General features: G+C 39.9%; 1 protein-coding gene across 2 annotated transcripts in view; it reads right to left on the bottom strand.

Annotated features, from left to right (window-relative positions):
• Window positions 1-21,641, bottom strand: part of GRIA4 (glutamate ionotropic receptor AMPA type subunit 4) — a gene marked incomplete at both ends in the record, with an annotated part of 276,963 nt that overhangs the window by 8,981 nt on the left and 246,341 nt on the right. Inside the window, 2 exons of one of the 2 annotated variants that reach the window (XM_083362410.1) lie at window positions 2,121-2,255; window positions 8,108-8,222. In XM_083362410.1, the coding sequence (XP_083218536.1) occupies window positions 2,121-2,255; window positions 8,108-8,222 (250 nt within the window). Of the gene's footprint in view, window positions 1-2,120; window positions 2,256-4,510; window positions 4,626-8,107; window positions 8,223-21,641 lie in introns of both variants that reach the window. The other variant, XM_083362409.1, reaches the window with a different exon arrangement.

Below are 21,641 nucleotides of genomic sequence, written 5' to 3'. Positions count from 1 at the left end.
TATTTTTTTTAGCACTAATGAAAGCCTGCAAGATCTGTCTCTAATTTATAAAACATTGCTTCTAAAATCAAGAATCTTACTTTATTATGCCATCTAGAATATTCTGCTGTTTCTATCCATGGCTAGATCCATATGCATCCTTTCTTAACCACAATAACACCAAAATGACAAAACACACATCACAATGTCGCAATGCAACCTCTTGTCTTTCTGAACGTACACATGCAAATACATATATAAAGGGTGATGCTTGCATGGTAATGTCACAATGATGCATGTTTTGTCACTTGCCCCCTTCCTGCAGAAGCCTATGGCTACAGTTGTCTAACCTAAGAGGGTGAATTGATGCACATACAGTCATATTCATGTCTACTGAGATGCGAGTTCTATTAATTTCAATGGGACAGATAAGGATTTGGGCCATAATTTTATGTTGCAATTCTCACAGGTTTCCAGAATGAATCAATGACATGAAACCACAATGGAGGCGGGTATGGGTGGGAAGGGACCAGCAAGTGAGAAGAGATAAATTGATGCTTCTTTGCCATGAGTGAAGTCTGCAGCTTCGCTTGTCGTCTACACCTAACCTGTACTGAGGAGATTTGCAGTGGCATTCAGAACTGCAGGTGATGCTCCTGGTCAACGAAGCACAGCCAACTTGAGCTCTACGGAGCAAAGGCAGGGTACGTATAAATGCAATAGACTTAACTAACAGTCAAATCCTATGCAAATTTACTCAGTAGTAAGTCATCTTAAATAAGAACCTTATAAGGATATAAAGCTCTTCTAGTTCAGAGCAATGGTCCATCTAGTCCAGCAACCTATTCCTGCTGCAGCCAAACTAGAAGCTATGCTTGGCCTCTAGAAATAATATTCAGAAGTGCCCTGCTTCTGATCGGAAGGTTCAATAGAGTATGGACTGGATTCAAACATCACATCAATTCAGAATATGGTTCATTTTGGGCTTAGCATAAGAGAACCCATCCATGATGGCTTATGTTAGTTGTGAGTGAGGTAATTAAGGTTTGTTCAAACAACCATGGTTAGAAATCCAGGCTTACGATTATGTCTGATCCTATATGTAATTCTCTTTTAAAGCCATCCGAGATAAAGGCTATCATCACCAAAAGGGAAGGGATGTAACTTGGAAAAAATCCTAGGTTTAGTCCTTGCATCTCCAAGTGGGTAGAAACAGGCCTGTCTGAAATTTATTGACAGTACTGGGCTAGATGGACTAATTCCAAAGTAAGTATGCATAGGATTTCAACCTCAAATATCTACATCAACTCTTGGAATGAACTTTCTTACTCTAGCTTCCTCCAGGTGGTATTACAATTCTAGAATTGCTGGCCAGCAATTGTTAATGGATGAAAACGTGGGGATTTCTTATGTCAGTATATCTAGGACTGTCAAATGAGGAAGAGCAGATCTATGCTACAGATCCCACAGGGAGCTGCAAAAAGCAGAAGAAACTAACTTTCTCAAATCAAGTCCTCTAATTCTGAGCCTTTCATAGACAAAACCAACAGCAATTAGAACAAAAGTTACAAGCCCACCCCCCTTAGCCAAGGAAATATTTCTAGTACCTCCATTCAATTTTTCCCTTTTTCTATAAAGCTCTAAATTCTCACCACAAAATCCAATCTATCTGAGAGCAGAAAATGTTCCTTGTTTTTATAAAAAGAAAATAAATCAGTGCATCATCTCTATCAATCTATCTATCTATCTATCTATATATATATATATACACAAAAAAGATACATATACATATATACATATATAGATGCATTTAACAAATCCTTGCAATGCAGATGTCTATTAGCAACATATAAGTATAAACTAAACATCTGCAGCCAAAATTAACTGAACCGTTTTTTGTTTTTTGTTTTTCAAAAGAGGAAGCTCTGTTGAGAAGCAAGCAGGAATCACCACTGAACAGACAGGTCACAACATTGCATGACAAAATGATGCATCACCCACTCACTGTAGTAGGGCCCTAAGTCCTACCCCTAAATTTTAACACTCTCGGTTCCATATACGTTGTAACCTTCTCTATAAGTTGCTAAATTCTGGGTATTCTGCGAGGAAGTTGGATTAAAAGTCTGTGCACTCTTTGCCACCTTCATTCTCTTCGCCTCGGCCCTGGATTTGTAACAGAATTCTATCAAAGCCACCAGCATTGCCAAGCCCAGGCCGCCAACCAGAATGTAGAAGACGCCAGCAACGTTGCTGAGACTCAGAGCACTTGTCTTGTCCTGGGGAAACAGAAGGGGGTGGGTTAGCATTCCAGGAACAAATAGTGGAAGCACAAACAAATAGCACTCTACAAAAAACAGGAGTGGGGATCTAAGGAACAGCTTCATTTAAATAAATAGGAAAGTTTAACAAAATAAGACCCACTGACTGACAGACACCTTTAAAAGTATTGGTACATCCTTAACCACACAGAAATGTAAACACATTTTGGAAAAAAATTGCAAAAGTTGACATATACTAAACCAATATTTGGGAACAGGAGTCTCTTAGCTACTGTATGAGTAACTCTGAAATAGTTTTATGCAATTAAATGTAGTAGCCTTCAAACATATCTAGCTTAATGTTTAATTGTGGCTTAGACATGAGCATTTTTTTAAAAAAAAATCACTAATGAGCTTATTGATCTATATGCTGTTCCTTTTCATTAGACGATTAAGTTCATAGGAAACAAAACATCTGAGAAGTTTTCCAAACACTTGTGAAGTATCAGTTTTAATGAATATTACTTACAGTGTGTTTTCTAAACTCAGCAAAATGCATTCTCTATCAAAGCTATTATTCTGGGCACAAGGAATCTTTTTCTTCAACTGCTACTCTCTAATTTCCTACTGTGCTATCAGGGCTCTCTTTCAAATTTTACTTAATCAGTTAGTTGCAATCTGGTAAAACGTGAAAGTCAGGAAAGCCACAAAAACATTAGTAACATTTCTTGGATCACTAGGTATAAAGTGGGAAACTTCAAAATATTTTTTTTCATGATTGTGCTTTTTTAAAAGTATAGTATGTTCTTTGTTTGATGCTTCACAATTCTACCAGGTTTGAGTCTAAACATGGGTGTATTAGCTTTAAAGGTAAAGGTTCCCCTGCACATGCGCGCTAGTCATTTCCGACTCTAGGGGCCGGTGCTCATCTCCGTTTCAAAGCCAAAGAGCCAGCGCTTGTCCGAGGACGTCTCCGTGGTCATGTGACCGGCATGACTAGACGCCAAAGGCGCACGGAACGCTGTTACCTTCCCACCGTAGTGGTCCCTATTTTTCTACTTGCGTTTTTACGTGCTTTCGAAGTGCTAGGTTGGCAGAAGCTGGGACGAGTAACGGGCGCTCACTCTGCACTCGGGATTCGACCCGCCAAACTGCCGACCTTCTGATCGACAAGCTCAGCGTCCTAACCCACTGAGCCACCCACTGAGCATCCTAACCCACTGAGCTTTAGTGTAGTGTTAAAGGTGTATTTTTAGCCACTATATTGTTTTCATATTGTGAACTAGTATTGTTACAATTCATTGTTCATTTGTATGGCTGGGATTGATATCAGGTATAGCAAAGTATAGCTTTCTCAATAAGTGATTGTCTACCTTAATTCTTTGGATAACAAGTTGTTTTGGGCTTGAAACTATAGGGTGTATTGTTAATTAAGCAAATTAGTAGATCTCGTTTTAAGCAACAAGCAATATTTTACTATTTTAAAATGAGAGTGAGTGGTCTGATCTTGATGATCTTTAAAGTCAGTTATTATAACAATACAATGTAAAGATACATTATTAAATACAGTAAGTCTTATCTGAATTATAGAATGCAAAATTGATGAGATGACAGCATGTAGAAGTGTCTACATTGTGGCATTCATGCTGAATACATAACTTTATAATCTTAGATTTCCAAGTGTTACGAAAAATAAATAAATAAGGGCAGGATTTAATTTTTAAAAGAAATGTGGGGAATCAATTTCTGAGCTATCAGTTGTTCTAGAGGAACAGTCAGCTCCATAATAGAGTTAGAAAGGAACTCCAGTACTGTGTAGTGATAAAATGGCACATATTAAAATAAGAATATCTTTAGATCTCATAGAAATATTCTAAATCATTCAACAGGATTATTCTGAATCTAGGCGCGCTATATCTACAAATCCAGAATATGGAAGGGCACTCTGGGCAAATTAAAATTGAAAGGATTTATTATTGATGGAAAAAGCTTTTGGATATGTGCTTTGTCTCTCTCTGTGTGTGTTTGTGTGCGTGTGTGTGTATGTGCAGTCTTGATGAATGTGGCTTTAACAGATGTATATAATTGGAGTTGAAATGTGGATTAGTGGTTTTACAGCAGTTGTAAGAGAATATAACTTTGTTTCACTGGAGCTGAGACAAAATTAACGTCTTCAATATGATGGTTCTTCAACAGCTGATTTATTTCTATTCCTATGTGACCAATAACTCCCTTGTGAACACAACAATAGGTCCCGAACTTCAGCAACTGACCTTACTTCCAGAATCCTTCGGTCCACATTCACCTTTATCGTACCACCATTTGTTTTTCAGCTTGTCTAAGACGCCTGCCTCACTGAGTTTCAAAACGGCAAGGTTTACAGGAGTTCTTCACGTGGGAAATAACATAAATAACATTATATATGTTATTTTATGTTATTCAAGCAAAACTACATAGAATCGCATGGCAAAGTGATGGAGTACAGGCCACAGTGGCTGTTATACCAAGGCCTAGGGTTAGAGACAATACACCAATGGGACCTGCTCCATCGCTTCAAGTAATGGGCACGTCCTGCTGGGTGACGTTTTAAATAAGTGGTCTGCAATTACTGTAAACCCAAAACTATTGGCTTAAATAATCCTTAATATGTCTTAATGGATCGTTCCCAAAAAGTTCCCAGATAGTTTGATAGTTTCCTGCTTTTGCTTCTTTTTTAATATAAATGAATAGCCTCAAAAGAAGTCTACCACTAAATTGTCAGCTGTACAATTTAGGCTGCAAACCAAAACAGACTTTATGAGAAATACATTCTATTGAATTCCATGGGATCTAAAAGTACTTAGACTCACAGTATGTATTCATACCAAGAGTCCTCTTCAATTGTTATTTATTTATTTATTTAGATTTATATACCGCCCTTTCCCGAAGGACTCAGGGCGGTTTACAGGGCATTTAAAAAACAGTCAATACAAACGTTAAAACAAATTAAAAGAGATTAAATAGAACCCTGAGAAAATTAAAACCCAGTTAAAATTAAAATTAAAAATATTCTCAGCCTGGGCCAGAGAGCTCGAAGACCCAGGTCTTCAGGTCCCGGCGGAATGAACGGAGGTTGGGGGCAGTCCTAAGCTCCGCAGGCAGCTGGTTCCACAGGGCAGGTGCACCCACTGAGAAGGCCCTACCCCTGGGTGTTACCCGCCGGCAGTCTTTAACCGGCGGCACCCTGAGGAGACCCTCCCTGTGGGAGCGCACTGGACGAAGGGAACTTGATGCTGGCAGCAGGTGTTCCCTCAAATATCCCGGACCCAAGCCATGTAGGGCTGTATAGGTTATCACCAGCACCTTATGTTTTGCAGAAGCTAGGATATGGGGGATGGTTTGTTTAAGACACATAACTATGTTACTATCTTAATTTCTTAAGCTAATAGCTTATTTAAAATTTAATATTTCAGTAATTAAACAGCTTATAGCCTTAAGCAAGTGACAATATTTTAAAGTGAGATAATGATTTGTTTGTGAACTCAGTGACCACTAATATCACTAACTGGAATAAGATAATTTAAAGATCTATTATTCAGTACAGTAAATAATATCTGAATTCTAAATGTACAAAGCTGTTGAGAAGATACCAAGAAGTGTCTTCATGCGACATTCATGTTGGGAATCATAACTTTTTAATTTTAGATGTTCAAAATATTTAAAGGCACAGAGATTAATTTTTAAAAGAAACTGTAAATCAAATCAACTTATTCTGAGTTTGTATAATACATTGAACCTTCAATGAATCAAATAGTCTGCATTTAAAAATACTAACACACACACACACACACACACACACACCTAACCAAAGTTAATAGCCAAGATTGGCATGTCATAGGTTGTATATCTGTTTTCACCTGACCTGGTTCAACATATTATGCATAATCTCAGAACAAAGATAATGTCACCTTTACAACAAACTTGGCTGCAGCCATTTTGCTCATTCTAGTTTGCCACAAGAATGGGAGGGGGTGCGGAGGATTTCTACTAGTCTAAACATTTTACTGTCCTGTGGGAACCAAGGTCTTTTTTGTCAATTAGATAGGGGAGGCGTGAGCATTTGGTTAGAAAGCCCGCCAAACTGTTCTATTGGGGAATGTAGCTGATTGCATAGTATTGGGGTGGGAAGTTCAACTTTGTAATATTGTGTCTCTTTGAAGGGGATTTCAGACTTGGTTTCACTTTTGACCGTGCTGATGCTATGTAGCCAATAAACATGTTCTTTGAGGAAATCTCAAGCCTCGGAATTCTGATTTGTTTGGTCTTGTCTATCGGAAACTTGACAGATAACAGATGATAATACTGTTAATAATGTTTTACATCTTCGTCTCAATCCTGCCAAGACTCAGTGGCTGTGCATACTGGCATCTTGGACTAACCAGTCTATTCCACCTTTAATGATGGGGGGGTGAGGTGTTACCCCCCATCGATAGGGCTTGCAACTTGGGCGTCCTCCTGGATTCGTGGCTCATAGCATCCCCATGATCACATGATCATGATATGAGTGCTCACCGTCCAGCTTGTGATTACAACATCTCAATGTCATGTGTCATGTGGGTGCCATTTGTGACTTTCTTTGACAGTTTCCTACAAGCAAAGTCAATAGGGAAACTTGCAGAAAATAGCAAATGGCAACCATGTGACATCCTTGCTTAAAAACCTGCAGTGATCCTCTTAATGACAACAATCAAAAGTGTTGGAATTTCCATTGCTAAGCAGTGCAGTCATATTATGTCATGCTTTATGACTGTGTTGCTTAGTGATAGAAATCCTGGTCCCAATTGTCATTGTGAAGAGAGGGCTTCTGTTGCCTGTTTATATATAGTAGCTTGTCCTGCCAGTTTTGACAGGGGTGTATCATATCTAAACAGACTACAAATCCCACACTCATTAACACTGATGGTGTTTACTAGTTGGGTAATGAAATGTCTGCAAGCAAACAATCAGCTCGGAGAGCATCAAGTTCAACCTTGAGTTACAGATATTTTCTTCTGTTGACACAACCAAATTGTTAAATTGGATTATCTTCCTCAGGTTCTTTTGAAGAAACTATAATAGGCCCACTTTCAAGTCAATATTGTGCAAATCTGTCCTAACAAACAATTATGCCAGGACAGGAAAAATATGATGAAAGATACATGATGAAAAGGAATTCTTTCCTTTAAGGAATTAGAGGTGAGATTAAGCCTATAACCCTTTATGGTAAAACTAGTTATTTGTGGGCTTTTTAAAAAATTGAACAACCCTGTAAGCCCCTGCATCTGGGTGAAGTCAGGGTAACTGAATGGAGCTGTTTACTAGCCAGATGCCCTTCCTGATGCCTACCCAGAGCTCACAGCAGATATTTTCTCTTTGCGCCCAGAGAGAGAAATATCTGCTACTCCCTAGGATTGAACTCATAGCCACCTATAAGGTGAGGTGAGAGCTCCACCTCTAGGCCAACATGCCACTCATTTGTGGCTTAACCAGGCCGCATGATAATTTATCAGCACTTTTTATATTCTGTTAGAGGTTCAGAAAATTTACTTAGGAGATGGATATTACTCCCAAATGATTCACTTTTTTTTTTAAAAAAAAATACCCAAATGGCAAGAAAAACTCCAATTTGTATTTCAAGGCGAACCAGTTGGCCTTGGTCAAAAAGAAAATCTGATTAGGATGCAAATATTTTTGCTTTGACAGTAATTGCATACACCTGGATGTTGGTTGGCACTGGATTTGCAAGTGTCACAGGACACCATTGGGTCTGGCGAGCTGGAAGGAGGAACCTCAGCAGACGCACCAATTACTCAACAGTTCTGTTTACCCGCTTTGGTGACATTGAGGCTAACCTTGGAGTCACCTCCCCCGCTGCCACACTCTCCTTTGTCGTACCACCATTTGTTTTTCAATTTGTCCAAGAGGCCTTGTTCATTCAGTTTTAAAACTGCCAGGTTAACAGCATTTCTTGAAACGATAAAACATATCTTGTAAGAAACTGCATAGCTGTTAAGGTGTTAGAAGAAATGAGGATTTTAAAAAAGCTTTTAACTATGGACTAAATAAACCTCTCACTCACATGCCGCAAGATCCCTGTAAAAAAAAAAAAGAGAGAGAGAAAGCAAATTTGGGGAGGAGAATATATGTTTGGGGCATTTTTTTTTAAAGATCTTGATGATTTAGCACTCTAATAAAACTATGTGATCATTTTTTTCCAATACGGTAATTAAGTCAAGAACAAATATCCAAGCTGAAAATACACACACACATACACACATTCTATATTAAATCTGAATGTGTGTGTGTATGTGTGTATTTTGTTAAGAAAAGGTGAAATGATCTTCTCTGATGCGATCTGGGGTTCTTTTCAATTTCTTAGGAAGCAGTTAAGAGACTTATTGTTAACTGCAACGTAAAGTGTGTTAAAATCCATCAAACTGGAATTGCCTGCTTTTGTACTAGCCGCCGAGTTTATTTTATTGTAGCTAGACATATACATCTTATCTACTGCTAAAATTACATAGGAGGCAAATATCCGGAGAGTTTTATATCATAGGTTCCAGTGTGAAAAAAAGTTCATGCCATATTTTTTCTTTTAAAAATCAACTCTAATTTGAACGGCATCCACAATCCAGTCAGAACACTCATAGATCAATGATCATAGACAATAATGACAATTCTGCAAAAGAGAAGTCTTTTTAAAAAATCTGGTGATTTCCTTTTTTTAGGGATCTGAATTTTTCTTCCATTAATCCAAAGCAGTGTTTGTCAGCCTTGGCAATATTCATATGTGTGGACTGCAACTCTCAGAATTTCCAAGCAACATGCAGCCTTAAAGTTGCAAAAGCTGAAAAACACTGTTCTAAGGGATGCTTTGAATGTAATGCAGTGGAATGTTGAATAAGGTTGGAAATCTAGGTATAAATGCCAAGAAATTCATTTGATGTCCTCTTACAGTCTCCCCACCTTAGGAAATAAGAGAGTGAAGTGCCCAAGACCATTTTGCATCTATATTAGCATTTCTATGGATTTTAAAATTGTTACTAATACAGTTTTAAATCTATAGAAATTCTACACATACATGCAAAATGATTTTGAATCCATCTTATTTTGAATTTTTGGACATGTATTTTTTTTCCCAAAGAAATCTGATAGGATCGGCTAGTTATGGTATTTATAGAACAAGATTGTTTCATATGACATAGAATTTATGTCATATATTTTTTTTTGTTCTGGAACATTGATTAGTTTGGTAAGGTATTCATATCCTTTTTAAACTGGTATATTAACGATTGGAAATTAACAGGAACATAACAAATGTGGTTATTGCAAAATACTCTTAAGCCTTATGGGATATTGGTATGAAATATATTCTCAATTATCATTTATTAGTAAGCAGGGAGCCCCTTTATTGGAGACTCCTACTGAAAAGACCTTCACACTGAATTTAATATTCTGTTTAGATATTGAAAATATCACCGATTGAAAAATCAGCATGCAGTATAGTTTATTGGAGATAAACCATCTACAAGTTACTGGATGCACCTATCTTATGGATATACTTATTAATTCTGATTATCCAGGTAGTATACTTAGTAAGAGGATGTAAATTTGTTCTCTACCCCCTCTTCTGAAAAATGATTAGTGCTGTCACATTAAAGTCTCTGCCTGTTAGAATTCTGGATGGAAAAATTATTCTCTGGATGCTGGGTAAAAGGGGCAGCCAAAGGGATTAAAAATGGGTAAAGGTAAAGGTAAAGGTTCCCCCGCACATGCGTGCTAGTCGTTTCCAACTCTAGGGGCCGGTGCTCATCTCCGTTTCAAAGCCGAAGAGCCAGCGCTTGTCCAAGGACGTCTTCGTGGTCATGTGGCCGTCATGACTAGACGCCAAAGGCGCACAGAACGCTGTTACCTTCCCACCGTAGTGGTCCCTATTTTTCTACTTGCATTTTTACGTGCTTTTGAACTGCTAGGCTGGCAGAAGCTGGGACGAGTAACAGGCGCTCACTCTGTTACGCGGCACTCGGGATTTGACCCGCCAAACTGCCGACCTTCTGATCGACAAGCTCAGCGTCCTAACCCACTGAGAAATGGGTAGAATCTTCAATTAAATCAGTTCCCTGAGTATTTAGTGATGTAATGTATTAACTGATAATTGGAAACATTTGTTGAACATAGCAATTTCCCTTTGAATAAAACATACTTATTTAAAAAAAAAGCCACATTCATCTTGGGCAAATTTCATCTTTAACTATTGGAAGAAAAAAGTTTTATTAATAAAGAATTTGCAACTGACTTATAACACTGGTAGCTATTTTTTAAAGGCTATTTATGAGAGGGTTATTTAGTAGCTGATTAGCCATATCAATAAACAATTTCACAGCAAATAAAGGAAATAATGAAAATAAAAGGTAATGGAAAAATAAATGAGAATTTTAAGCATGTCTATCCTGCAATTAAGCTTAAACTGGTTAAACAATCTAACCACATTGCATTCCTTATTACATATAGTAGGCCATGTAAAAAACATATTCATTTCACACTGCATTTAAATAGCTGTGAAGATGCAATTGAAGAGATAAAATAAATAAGTTCTGACCACTTTTTATGGGCCAACTTTTAACATGTTCTGTATACAAAGTTTTTTTTAAAAAAGTTTACTAAAATAAATCATATTTCTGCTATTGTCTTCAAACACAGCTCTCTAAAGAATTTTTCCAGAAAGATACAATCCTGCTTAATCATATTTTATAATCTAGAACATTGTTGCTCAACCTTAACATCTTTAAGACATATTGACTTCAACTCCAAGAATTTCCTGGCCAGTCAACTGGCTGGGGAATTCTGGGAGTTGTAACCCATACATTTTATAGTTGTTGAGATTGAGAAACACTGTTCTAGAATCCATATTCGTTCATCCTTCTTGCACAGAACATATTAGAAAAGACAACCCTGTTTCCTTGAATTGAAATGTTAGGGAAACTCCATACAGTTTTTCTCACTGAACATTATAAGACAGTAGTAAAATAAATGTGCTATCTTCATAATGCATGGATGCCTTATTGCATTGCACTAGCAATATACCATTGAGCTGTTTGACCAAGTCTTTAGTAAGTAATCTGGAATTTCTTTTACAATTTGGTTCCAGGTAACCTATGTCAAATCACTTAGCACTGCATTTTCACAATCTTGCTTTAACCAGATTTTTAAATATAAAATTAAAAATATTATTCATTTACTATGTAGAAATGTATAGGTAGTCCTTGCCTTATGAATAGCCAGTTATCAACCATTCAGACTTATGCCGGACCTCCCAAAAGCTACTTATGACCCCGTTTCAAAGTTTTGGCAGGTGCAGCACCTCAGCAATCATTCCCCCCTAGGATGCTGTAGTGCCTATCCCTCCCTATCACCACCCTCCCCACATCAAGCAATGGGTCCTCTAAGACTTTGGGTCTGCTTCTCCCCAACTAGGTCCCTGGAGGCCAAGGGCTCGGTCCCAACCCAGCCACTCAGGGGAACTTCAAAGGCTACGGGTACACGTGAAGATGTTGCAACTTGCCGGATTCTGCCTGCTCCTCAGCCAGCTCCAATCCCAGAAGCACCCCACTTACCTTTCTGTTTTTTTGCAGCTTCTGACAGCTGTTCTGCAAGCTGGTACTTTTCTTACAGTCTTTTGGAATGCTTCTGTTTTTTTTAAGGAGGCTCCTCCCCAAGGCATCCATGCTCCACTTATATGACCTGCACAGTTGCTTAATGACTGCAGTAGTGAGACAGGGGCAGGAATAATTAAGTGAGGTGATCATATGTGCATATCACTTAATGACCAGGCTCCATGACCGTCATAAATCGAGGACTACCTATACAGCCATCCCAATCTTACAGAACTTTGTCACAGAAGATGGGGAAAAAATCACATCGATTATAATTACACAGGTAAAATCAAGCTCATTCCATCTGTCCCTATTCCAAACAGGATACTGTTAGTTGAATCACACTCTTATCAACGGTCAAACTATTTCCCCGAGCCTGGACAGATGAAAGTGGATCCCTTTTGTCTTGCCTCTTCAATGATAGTAATAAACCTGCCTGCAATATTTGGTTGGGAAAAGGCTGTTTTTGTCAGCTAAATGACTGTAGAATTTATCTAGAAATGGAATAATAGCCGGGCAAGATGCAGCCTTGTTTAACTCTCTTAAACTGAGGAGTTCTTCAGTCAGAGAACTGCCCTTCCACATTACATCTTATCGTAAGATTAGAGTTGTCTTACATCTTATAGATAAAAATAAGCCATCATCAGCTTCTGAAGTCTTCCCACAATTTGCTTCTAGTGATATTATCAACTGCTTGCTTAAAATCAATAAATAGCACAAGGTAGGTTTTGCAATATATTTCTCCATTTAAGAACTCAGCATGGAATCCGATTGTATTTCTGCCTTCCCTGAAGCCAACTTTGTGGAATATTTCCTGTCTCTATTCAGTTTGTAATTTTCAATGTTGGTATCTTACTTTTAAATGTAAAGTTACACTTTATAATTTACTGATAGTACTTAATAGGTAGATAATGATCAAGGAGACCTTTCCTTCTTAAAGGTTGACAACTTGACGCTATGTCAATATATCTGGAAACAAAGATCACAAGGATTACAGGAATGATATTTTATTGTGTAGGGCAGGGGTAGGCAACCTTGGCTCTTTTATGACTTGTGGACTTCAACTCCCAGAATTCCTGAGCCAGCATGGAGTTGAAGTCCACAAGGCATAAAAGAGCCAAGGTTGCCTACCCCTGGTGTAGGGTATAACAACAGAATCTTAAAAGCCTGTTCCTTTTCCAATGATGCCAACAGAATCACAACATGGTTATTTTGATTTCTCTCTGAAACTCTTCCTCTTTCCCAGAGCTGAGTTCAAGTTTATCTTCCCTGCATACTTTCACCAATGTTATCTCCACATCTCTCTACATCTACATCAGTAAATGAGACCAAAGTTGGGTATCACTGTCCAGTTTGTTTTTAATTAAATCTGGAGGAATCATGTATATTCCTAATGCATTTCCAAATTTCAGCTGATCATCTTCTTTACCTGTCTAAGGTTGCACTGCAGCCAGTGCATTAAGTCCAAAATGTTCTTTTTTCAAGGCAGAAATTATATTGGCCTTCTAGGCAGCAGCTATATTGGCATAAAGTTCACAGAAAAATTCTTGGCAGGTATCAAACTCCTAAGTAGAAGTATTGATTGATTTAGCTGTTGATTTCACCATGCTGTTATACCATCTCTAGTCAGCTGTTTATAAAAAATATTGCATTGTCTGGACAGGTACTTCTGTGGGGTTCTGTTTTGGGGATATCTGATTACCAAGTCTCTCTTGGAATTATCAGTAGGAATGATCTGGTCACACCATGAACTTAACACAGGGCCTTTAATTCTTAATTGACTTCTCTAGTGACCAGCAATAGTTGAAGATGTTATACCAAACAAGCTATTTGCTCTGCACTGATTATCTATAATAAATGAATTAATGCACCTAATTTACTCCGAGCTAACGTCCTTCCCCCCCTTCATGGATTACTGCCTTGTTGTGGCGAAGGGGCTTGCGTAATTCAATAAAGCTATGAGCTATGCCGTGCAGGGCCACCCAAGACGGAAAGGTCATAGCAGAGAGTTCTGACAAAACGTGATCCACTGGAGAAGGAAATGGCAAACCACTCCAGTATATTTGCCATGAAAACCCTATGGACAGTACTAAAAGGCAAAACGATATGACGCTGGAAGATGAGCCCCTCAGGTCGGAAGGCGTCCAATATGCTACTGGGGAAGAGCAGAGGGCTAGTACTAGTAGCGCCAGAAAGAATGAAGCGACTGGGCCAAAGCCGAAAGGACGCTCAGCTGTGGATGTGTCTGGTGGTGAAAGGAAAGTCCGATGCTATAAAGATTTTTTCTCCATAGCAACCTGGAATGTAAGATCCATGAATCAAGGAAAGCTGGACGTGGTCAAACAAGAGATGACAAGACTGAACATCGACATCTTAGGTATCAGCGAAATCAAATGGACAAGAATGGGTGAATTTAATTCAGATGACCATCAGGCATACTACTGCGGGCAAGAATCCCTCAGAAGAAATGAAGTAGCCTTCATAGTCAATAAAAGAATAGGAAAAGCAATACTGGGATACAATCCTCAAAATGACAGATCTCAGTTCGAATCCAAGGCAAACCATTCAATATTACAGTAGTCCAAGTCTATGCCCCAACCACCAGTGCTGAAGAAGATGAAATTGACCAGTTCTACAAAGCTCTAAGGGACCTTATAGAACTAACACCAAAAAATGATGTTCTTATCATCATGGGGGATTGGAATGCTAAAGTAGGAAGCCAAAAGATAACCGGAATAACAACAAGTTTGGCCTTGGAGTACAAAATGAAGCAGGGCACAGTCTGATAGAATTTTGTCAAGAGAATACGATGGTCATAGTAAACACTCTTTTCCAACAACCCAAGAGATGGCTCTACACATGGACATCACCAGACGGTCAACACAGAAATCAGATTGACTATATGCTCTGCAGCCAAAGATGGAGAAGCTCTATACAGTCAGTAAAAACAAGACCAGGAGCTGACTGTGGCTCAGACCATGAGCTTCTCATTGCAAAGTTTAGGCTTAAACTGAAGAAAGTAGGGAAAAGCACTAGGCCACTCAGGTATGAATTAAATCATATCCTTGTTGAATATACAGTAGAGGTGACAAATAAATTTAAGGAATTAGATCTGATAGACAGAGTGCCTGAAGAACTATGGACAGAGGTTCGCAACATTGTACAACAGGTAGCAACCAAAATAATCCCAAAGAAAAAGAAATGCAAGAAAGCAAAATGGCTGTCTGAGGAAGCTTTGCAAATAGCTGAGGAAAGGAGGGAAGCAAAAGGCAAGGGAGAAAAAGAAAGATACAGCCAAATTAATGCAGAATTCCAGAGAATAGCTAGAAGAGATAAGAATGCCTTCTTAAATGAACATTGCAAAGAAATAGAAGAAAACAATAGAATAGGGAGGACCAGAGATCTTTTCAAGAAAATTGGAGAGATGAAGGGAACGTTTCATGTAAAAATGGGTATGATAAAGGACCAAAATGGCAGGGACCTAACAGAGGCAGAAGAGATTAAGAAGAGGTGGCAAAATTACACAGAGGAACTATACAAGAATGAACTTAATGTCCCTGATAATCACAATGAGGTGGTCACTGACCTCGAGCCAGACATCCTAGAATGTGAAGTGAAGTGGGCCTTAGAAAAGCTGAGCAACAACAGAGTTAGTGGAGGTGACAGTATTCCAGGTGAGCTATTCAAAATCTTAAAAGACGATGCAGTAAAAGTGCTACACTCAATTTGCCAGGAAATTTGGAAAACTCATCAGTGGCCACAGGATTGGAAAAGATCAGTTTACATTCCAATTCCAAAGAAAGGCAGTGCCAAAGAATGTTCAAACTATCGCACCATTGCACTCATTTCTCATGCTAGTAAAGTTATGCTTAAAATCCTACAAGCTAGACTTCAGCAGTATGTGGATCGAGAACTACCAGAAGTACAGGCAGGATTTCGAAGAGGCAGAGGAACTAGAGATCAAATTGCCAACATACGCTGGATCATGGAGAAAGCTAGGGAGTTCCAGAAAAACATCTACTTCTGCTTCATTGACTATGCTAAAGCCTTTGATTGTGTGGATCACAACAAACTGTGGCAAGTTCTTAAAGAGATGGGAGTACCAGACCATCTTATTTGTCTCTTGAGAAACCTATATGTGGGCCAAGAAGCAACAGTGAGAACAGGACACGGAACCACTGATTGGTTCAAAATTGGGAAAGAAGTCCGGCAAGGCTGTATACTGTCACCCTGCCTATTTAACTTATATGCAGAGCACATCATGAGAAAGGCAAGGCTAGATGAATCAAAAGTTGGAATTAAGATTGCTGGAAGAAATATCAACAACCTAATATATGCAGATGATACCACTCTAATGGCAGAAAGTGAAGAAGAACTAAAGAGCCTCTTGTTGTGGGTGAAGAAGGAGAGTGCAAAACTTGGGTTGAAACTTAACATTAAGAAAACCAAGATCATGGCATCCGGCCTTCTCAATTCCTGGCAAATAGATGGGGAAGAAATGGAGGTAGTGACAGATTTTATTTTCCTGGGCTCCAAGATCACTGTAGATGGGGACTGTAGCCAAGAAATTAAAAGACGCTTGCTCCTTGGGAGGAAAGCCATGGCAAATCTAGACAGCACACTAAAAAGCAGAGACATCACCCTGTCAACAAAAGTGTGTATAGTCAAGGCTATGGTCTTCCCAGTTGCAATGTATGGCAGTGAAAGTTGGACCATAAGAAAGGCTGAGTGCCAAAGAATTGAGGCCTTTGAACTATGGTGCTGGAGAAGACTCCTGCGAGTCCCTTGGACTGCAAGGTGATCAAACCGGTCAGTCCTAGAGGAGATCAACCCTGACTGCTCCTTAGAAGGCCAGATCCTGAAGCTAAAACTCAAATACTTTGGCCACCTAATGAGAAGGAAGGACTCACTGGAGAAGAGCCTAATGCTGGGAAAGATTGAGGGCAATAGAAGAAGGGGACGAGAGAGAATGAGGTCGCTGGATGGAGTCACTGAAGCAGTAGGCATGAGCTTAAATGGACTCCAGAAGATGGTAGAGGACAGAAAGGCCTGGAGGAACGTTGTCCATAGGGTCGCGGTGGGTTGGACACGACTTCACAGCTAACAACAACAAAAGTCCTTCTCATAAAAATATGCATTTTACTTATCTACCTGAAATATAGGGCTCCAACTTCCATTTACATTTCAAGCTGTGCTTCCCTTAATTCCAAGAAAAATGATAGGTGATTGCTATCAAAATGGCAATTGATCTTAGTCTATGCTGACTCAGGAATTCTGGGAGTTGAAGTCTATAGTCATAAAAGAACCAAGGTTGCCTACCCCTGGTCTACAATATATAGGAACTGCAATAACATAAAGAAAAGAACAACATACTCTAAATGCTAATGTCTGCCCAATATGCATATTGTCCAGGATTATGGCTCTACTTAGGAACAATAGCTCCAAACTCTTATATGCCTTAGAGTTAAGGGCTCCATAATTAAAGTCTTTAAAACAACACTTCATCAGATTGTTTAGATTGGAGGGGGGATACGTATGGAATACTGTGTAGAAAACCTCATCATTTTGAACTATTCTGGCATTAAAACTGTCTTCAACAATTCTATGCACCCCTGTTTTGATAGGCTTTGGGCAAGAGTCTTACAGCAGAATAAAGGATTTGATGGAATTTCTACAATGTCCAGTTCTTATTCCGTAAAGTGTGAGGTGCTAAGTAAAACATCAGAGCAGGGTAGGAAAAAGAGCCAAATAGCTAGGATTTGTCATATTTTTCTATCTTAGCACAAATTAAGGAAGCACCATATAATTCAATTAGGCTGATCTATAGGCCTATATTCCATTGTGATCCTTCTAATACTTTTGCCTCAGTTCATCTCAGAATAGATAGAACAGACTCAAGATTAGTGGCAAGGGAGGCTCAGCAGATATTTTTTATCCTTTTAAATTATGATAGATTGGAAATAGGTAGAAATTCATAGAGGAAATAGTTTTCAATTATGTATTTATTACACCAATGTTGAAAACAATCTAAAACTTCTAATAATTTCTCCTCACTGATACTTGCCCAAACATTTGCTGAATTACAAACATAATCTAAAATGGGTAGTAGTGAATAAACAATATCAGCTATATGAAATATGGTCACTCACTCACTTGCTCTCTCACACACACACAATTAGAGCCACCTGAACCATATACAGCGATGCATATTTCTTAAATTTTTGGGATTAGACTGAATAAACCTGACTAGTAAAATGGCAGCCAATCAAGAGACACAGCATTCCCAATACAAGCTACACAGTATATAGACAAATAACTATTTTGTATTTATTTAGTAAAAAGCAAAATTCTACAGAAGTCCAAAAGTGCTTAGAGAGGTCCAAGGATGCAGAATGGCCATGAAATACAAGAATATTTACAATCTCAAGATTGGCTATGATATTCATTCTACTGTGAAGCTGAATGATGACTTTAGCAGAATCCTTCTTCTCCTTCTCATAAATTATCAAATGACTCACTGTAAAATTACTATCAAACCAGACTATTTCTGGCTAAAGACCTCTTCTCATGAGAATGAAGCAATTCACAAGAGGGCACTGAAAGATAAGTACAATGGGGTAGTTCAATGTAAAAACAAGATATATTTCTAACTCTTTATTATCCTATAGTTTCGGGGAAACCCCCCCACATCCTCCCTTATGCCAAGCCAAATGGCTTTTTTATTATGATAAATTCTCTTTGCAATAATAAAACAATTCATAGCGGCAAAAATCCTGAGCCTATGCATTAGCTATCAATTATTATCTCCCAAGTATTTGCATTTGCTTGATACTTTTCCATTTATAAAAATGTTTTCAATGGCCTTGTGCTGGAAATCTAGCTTTACTGAATTTAGGAACTTCTCATACATCTTTATTTTAAATCATTACTTCCAGTTACCAAAGTTCCAAGAGATTCACAATCCTCTCTACTTCCTCTAAAGAATTTGTCTTCATTTTATTAGAATTATTGATGATGATGAACTTCTAAGAAGCTGAACAGGGAAATAGAGAAAATGAATGGCTGGGCCCTGAAGCAATGACGAAAATTGTCCAAACCTGATCCAATCATTACACTACTTAATGTCCTACAGCAAAACCTTCAGTAAATATCTAGACAATTTTTTTTCTTGAATTCAGAAAAATGATACCTGAGTTGCATTTACAGAACACAAGTAAGTTAGTTACTACATTAACCCATTTTTCTGGATTTTCTGAAGACTGTTGTTTGCATTGACATAATATAGTGAATAATGAATATGCAAAGAGGGAAATCTGCATAACCTAAAAAATCCTGATCAAATGTAAATCTAACCAGACTCAGCATACTTTGCCAATGAAGCTGATAGATCTTCAACTGAGCTGGGAAAACATATATTATGCTGTCATTGTTTGTATTAAGTTGTTGCAGGTGAGATTAACAGATGGTCTGCAGTCACAATGTGTGATGATTTTTCAGTCCTCCCCATTAAAAAAAAATGGACTGTGGGAGCTGCCAAGACTGGGGATGGTGGGGGTGGAAGACTTACTTGTTAGAGGCTTTGCAGAAGGGACAAACAACACAATCATCTTCTTTTTGCCTTCCACTGCTAATCCCCTGCTTTAGGCAGCACCTTAGACAGTTTCAAGAGGACAGTGCTGGGTTCCTCATTAATAATAATTTAATAATTTAATAATTTAATTTGTATACCGCCCTTCTCCCGAGGGACTCAGGGCGGTGAACAGGGCAATACATAGTAAAAAACCGAATACAAAAATTAAAAGCGATTAAACCATTATGCCCATAATAATTAATACATCTTAAAATTAGAGCTATTTATAAAAACCCAACCCCATCCCATCAGACCAGGCCAGCTTGTTCAAAAAAGAAGGTTTTAAGATCGCGCCGGAAGGAGCGAAGGTCGGGGGCCATCCGGAGCTCAGCCGGTAAGCGGTTCCAAAGGTCTGGCGCGCCCACAGAGAACGCTCTCCCCCTGGGGGCAACCAATCGGCATTCTTTGATCGGCGGCACCCTAAGGAGGCCCTCTCTGTGGGAGCGCACTGGACGGAGGGAAGTTGACGCCGGCCGCAGGTGTTGCCGTAGGTAATCCGGACCCATGCCATGAAGGCCTTTGTAAGTCATCACTAAGACCTTGAACCTCACCCGGAGAGCAACCGGTAGCCAATGCAGCTCGCGGAGCAAAGGTGTAACATGGGAGTATCGGGAAACCCCCAAGACAACTCGCGCGGCTGCATTCTGCACCAGCTGAAGTCTCCGGGTGGACCTCAAGGGCAGCCCCATGTAGAGAGCATTACAGTAGTCCAGACGAGAGGTCATGAGTGCATGAGTGACTGTACGCAAGGCATCCCGGTCTAGATAGGGCCGCAACTGGCGCACCAGGCGAACCTGGGCAAAGGCCCCCCTAGTCACAGCTCCAATATGCTCTTCCAAAGAGAGCTGTGAATCTAGAAGGACCCCCAAGTTGCGAGCCCTATCTACGGGGGGTAATAGCTCATCCCCCATGGCCAATGATGGAATAATCGGAATTTCCCGGGATGCCGGCACGAACAGCCACTCAGTCTTGTCAGGGTTGAGTCGAAGCCTGTTCCTCCCCATCCAGACCCGGACCGCCTCCAGGCAATGGGACATCACGTCGAGGGCATCGCTGGGGTGGTTTGGGGTAGAAATAAAAAGTTGGGTATCATCAGCATATTGGTGATACCCAACTCCAAAACCACGAATGATCTCACCCAGCGGCTTCATATAGATGTTGAACAGAAGAGGCGAGAGAACCGATCCCTGAGGAACTCCACAAATGAGAGGTCTCAAGGTCGATCTCTGCCCCCCTGCCAACACCGACTGCGAACGTCCCAGAAGGTGAGAACCACTGGAGTACCGTGCCTCCCACTCCTAACCCTCTGAGACGTCGCAGCAGGATACCATGGTCGATGGTATCAAAAGCCGCTGAGAGGTCTAAAAGGACTAGGACAGAGGAGCAACCTCTGTCCCGAGCCCGCCAGAGATCATTCACCAGCGCGACCAATGCCGTCTCCGTGCTGTACCCGGGCCTGAAACCCGATTGGTACGGGTCTAGGTAATCAGCTTCATCCAAGAACAAAGGGAGCTGCTGCGCCACCACGCTCTCAACAACCTTCGCCAAAAAGCGAAGGTTGGAGACCGGACGATAGTTGTTTAAAATTGCTGGGTCCAAGGCAGGCTTCTTGAGGAGAGGTCTCACCACCGCCTCCTTCAAGGCGGCAGGAAAGCTACCCTGACTCAAAGAGGCCGTAATCACTGCCTGGAGCCAGCCTCGTGTCCCATCCCGGGCTGCATAAGTCAGCCAGGAGGGGCACGGGTCCAACAAACACGTGGTGGAGCTCAGCTTCCTCATGATCTTGTCCACTTCTTCGGGAGTCACAGGATCGAACTCTTCCCAGATTAAATCGACAAGGCCGCCCGTATCCTCTTCATCAGACTCTGCCCAGTCGGAGTCCAAACCGGTCCGGATCCGAGCAATTTTGTCCGACAGAAATCGACTAAACTCCTCGGCTCGACCCTGCAAGGGTTCCTCCCTCACCTCCTGATTAAGAAGGGAGCGAGTTACCCTAAACAGGGCGTCCGGGCGATTATCTGTGGACGCGATGAGGGTGGCAAAGTGGTTAGACCTAGCCACCCTCAACGCTGCGAGATAAGTTCTTGTAAACGACCTTAGTCG

Source organism: Vipera ursinii (genome assembly GCF_947247035.1).
Source record: "Vipera ursinii genome assembly, chromosome: 4".
In the NCBI taxonomy this organism is placed as follows: domain Eukaryota; kingdom Metazoa; phylum Chordata; class Lepidosauria; order Squamata; family Viperidae; genus Vipera; species Vipera ursinii.
The sequence above is the reverse complement of the archived record's forward strand: the minus strand, read 5'-3'. Positions and strand labels throughout refer to the sequence as shown.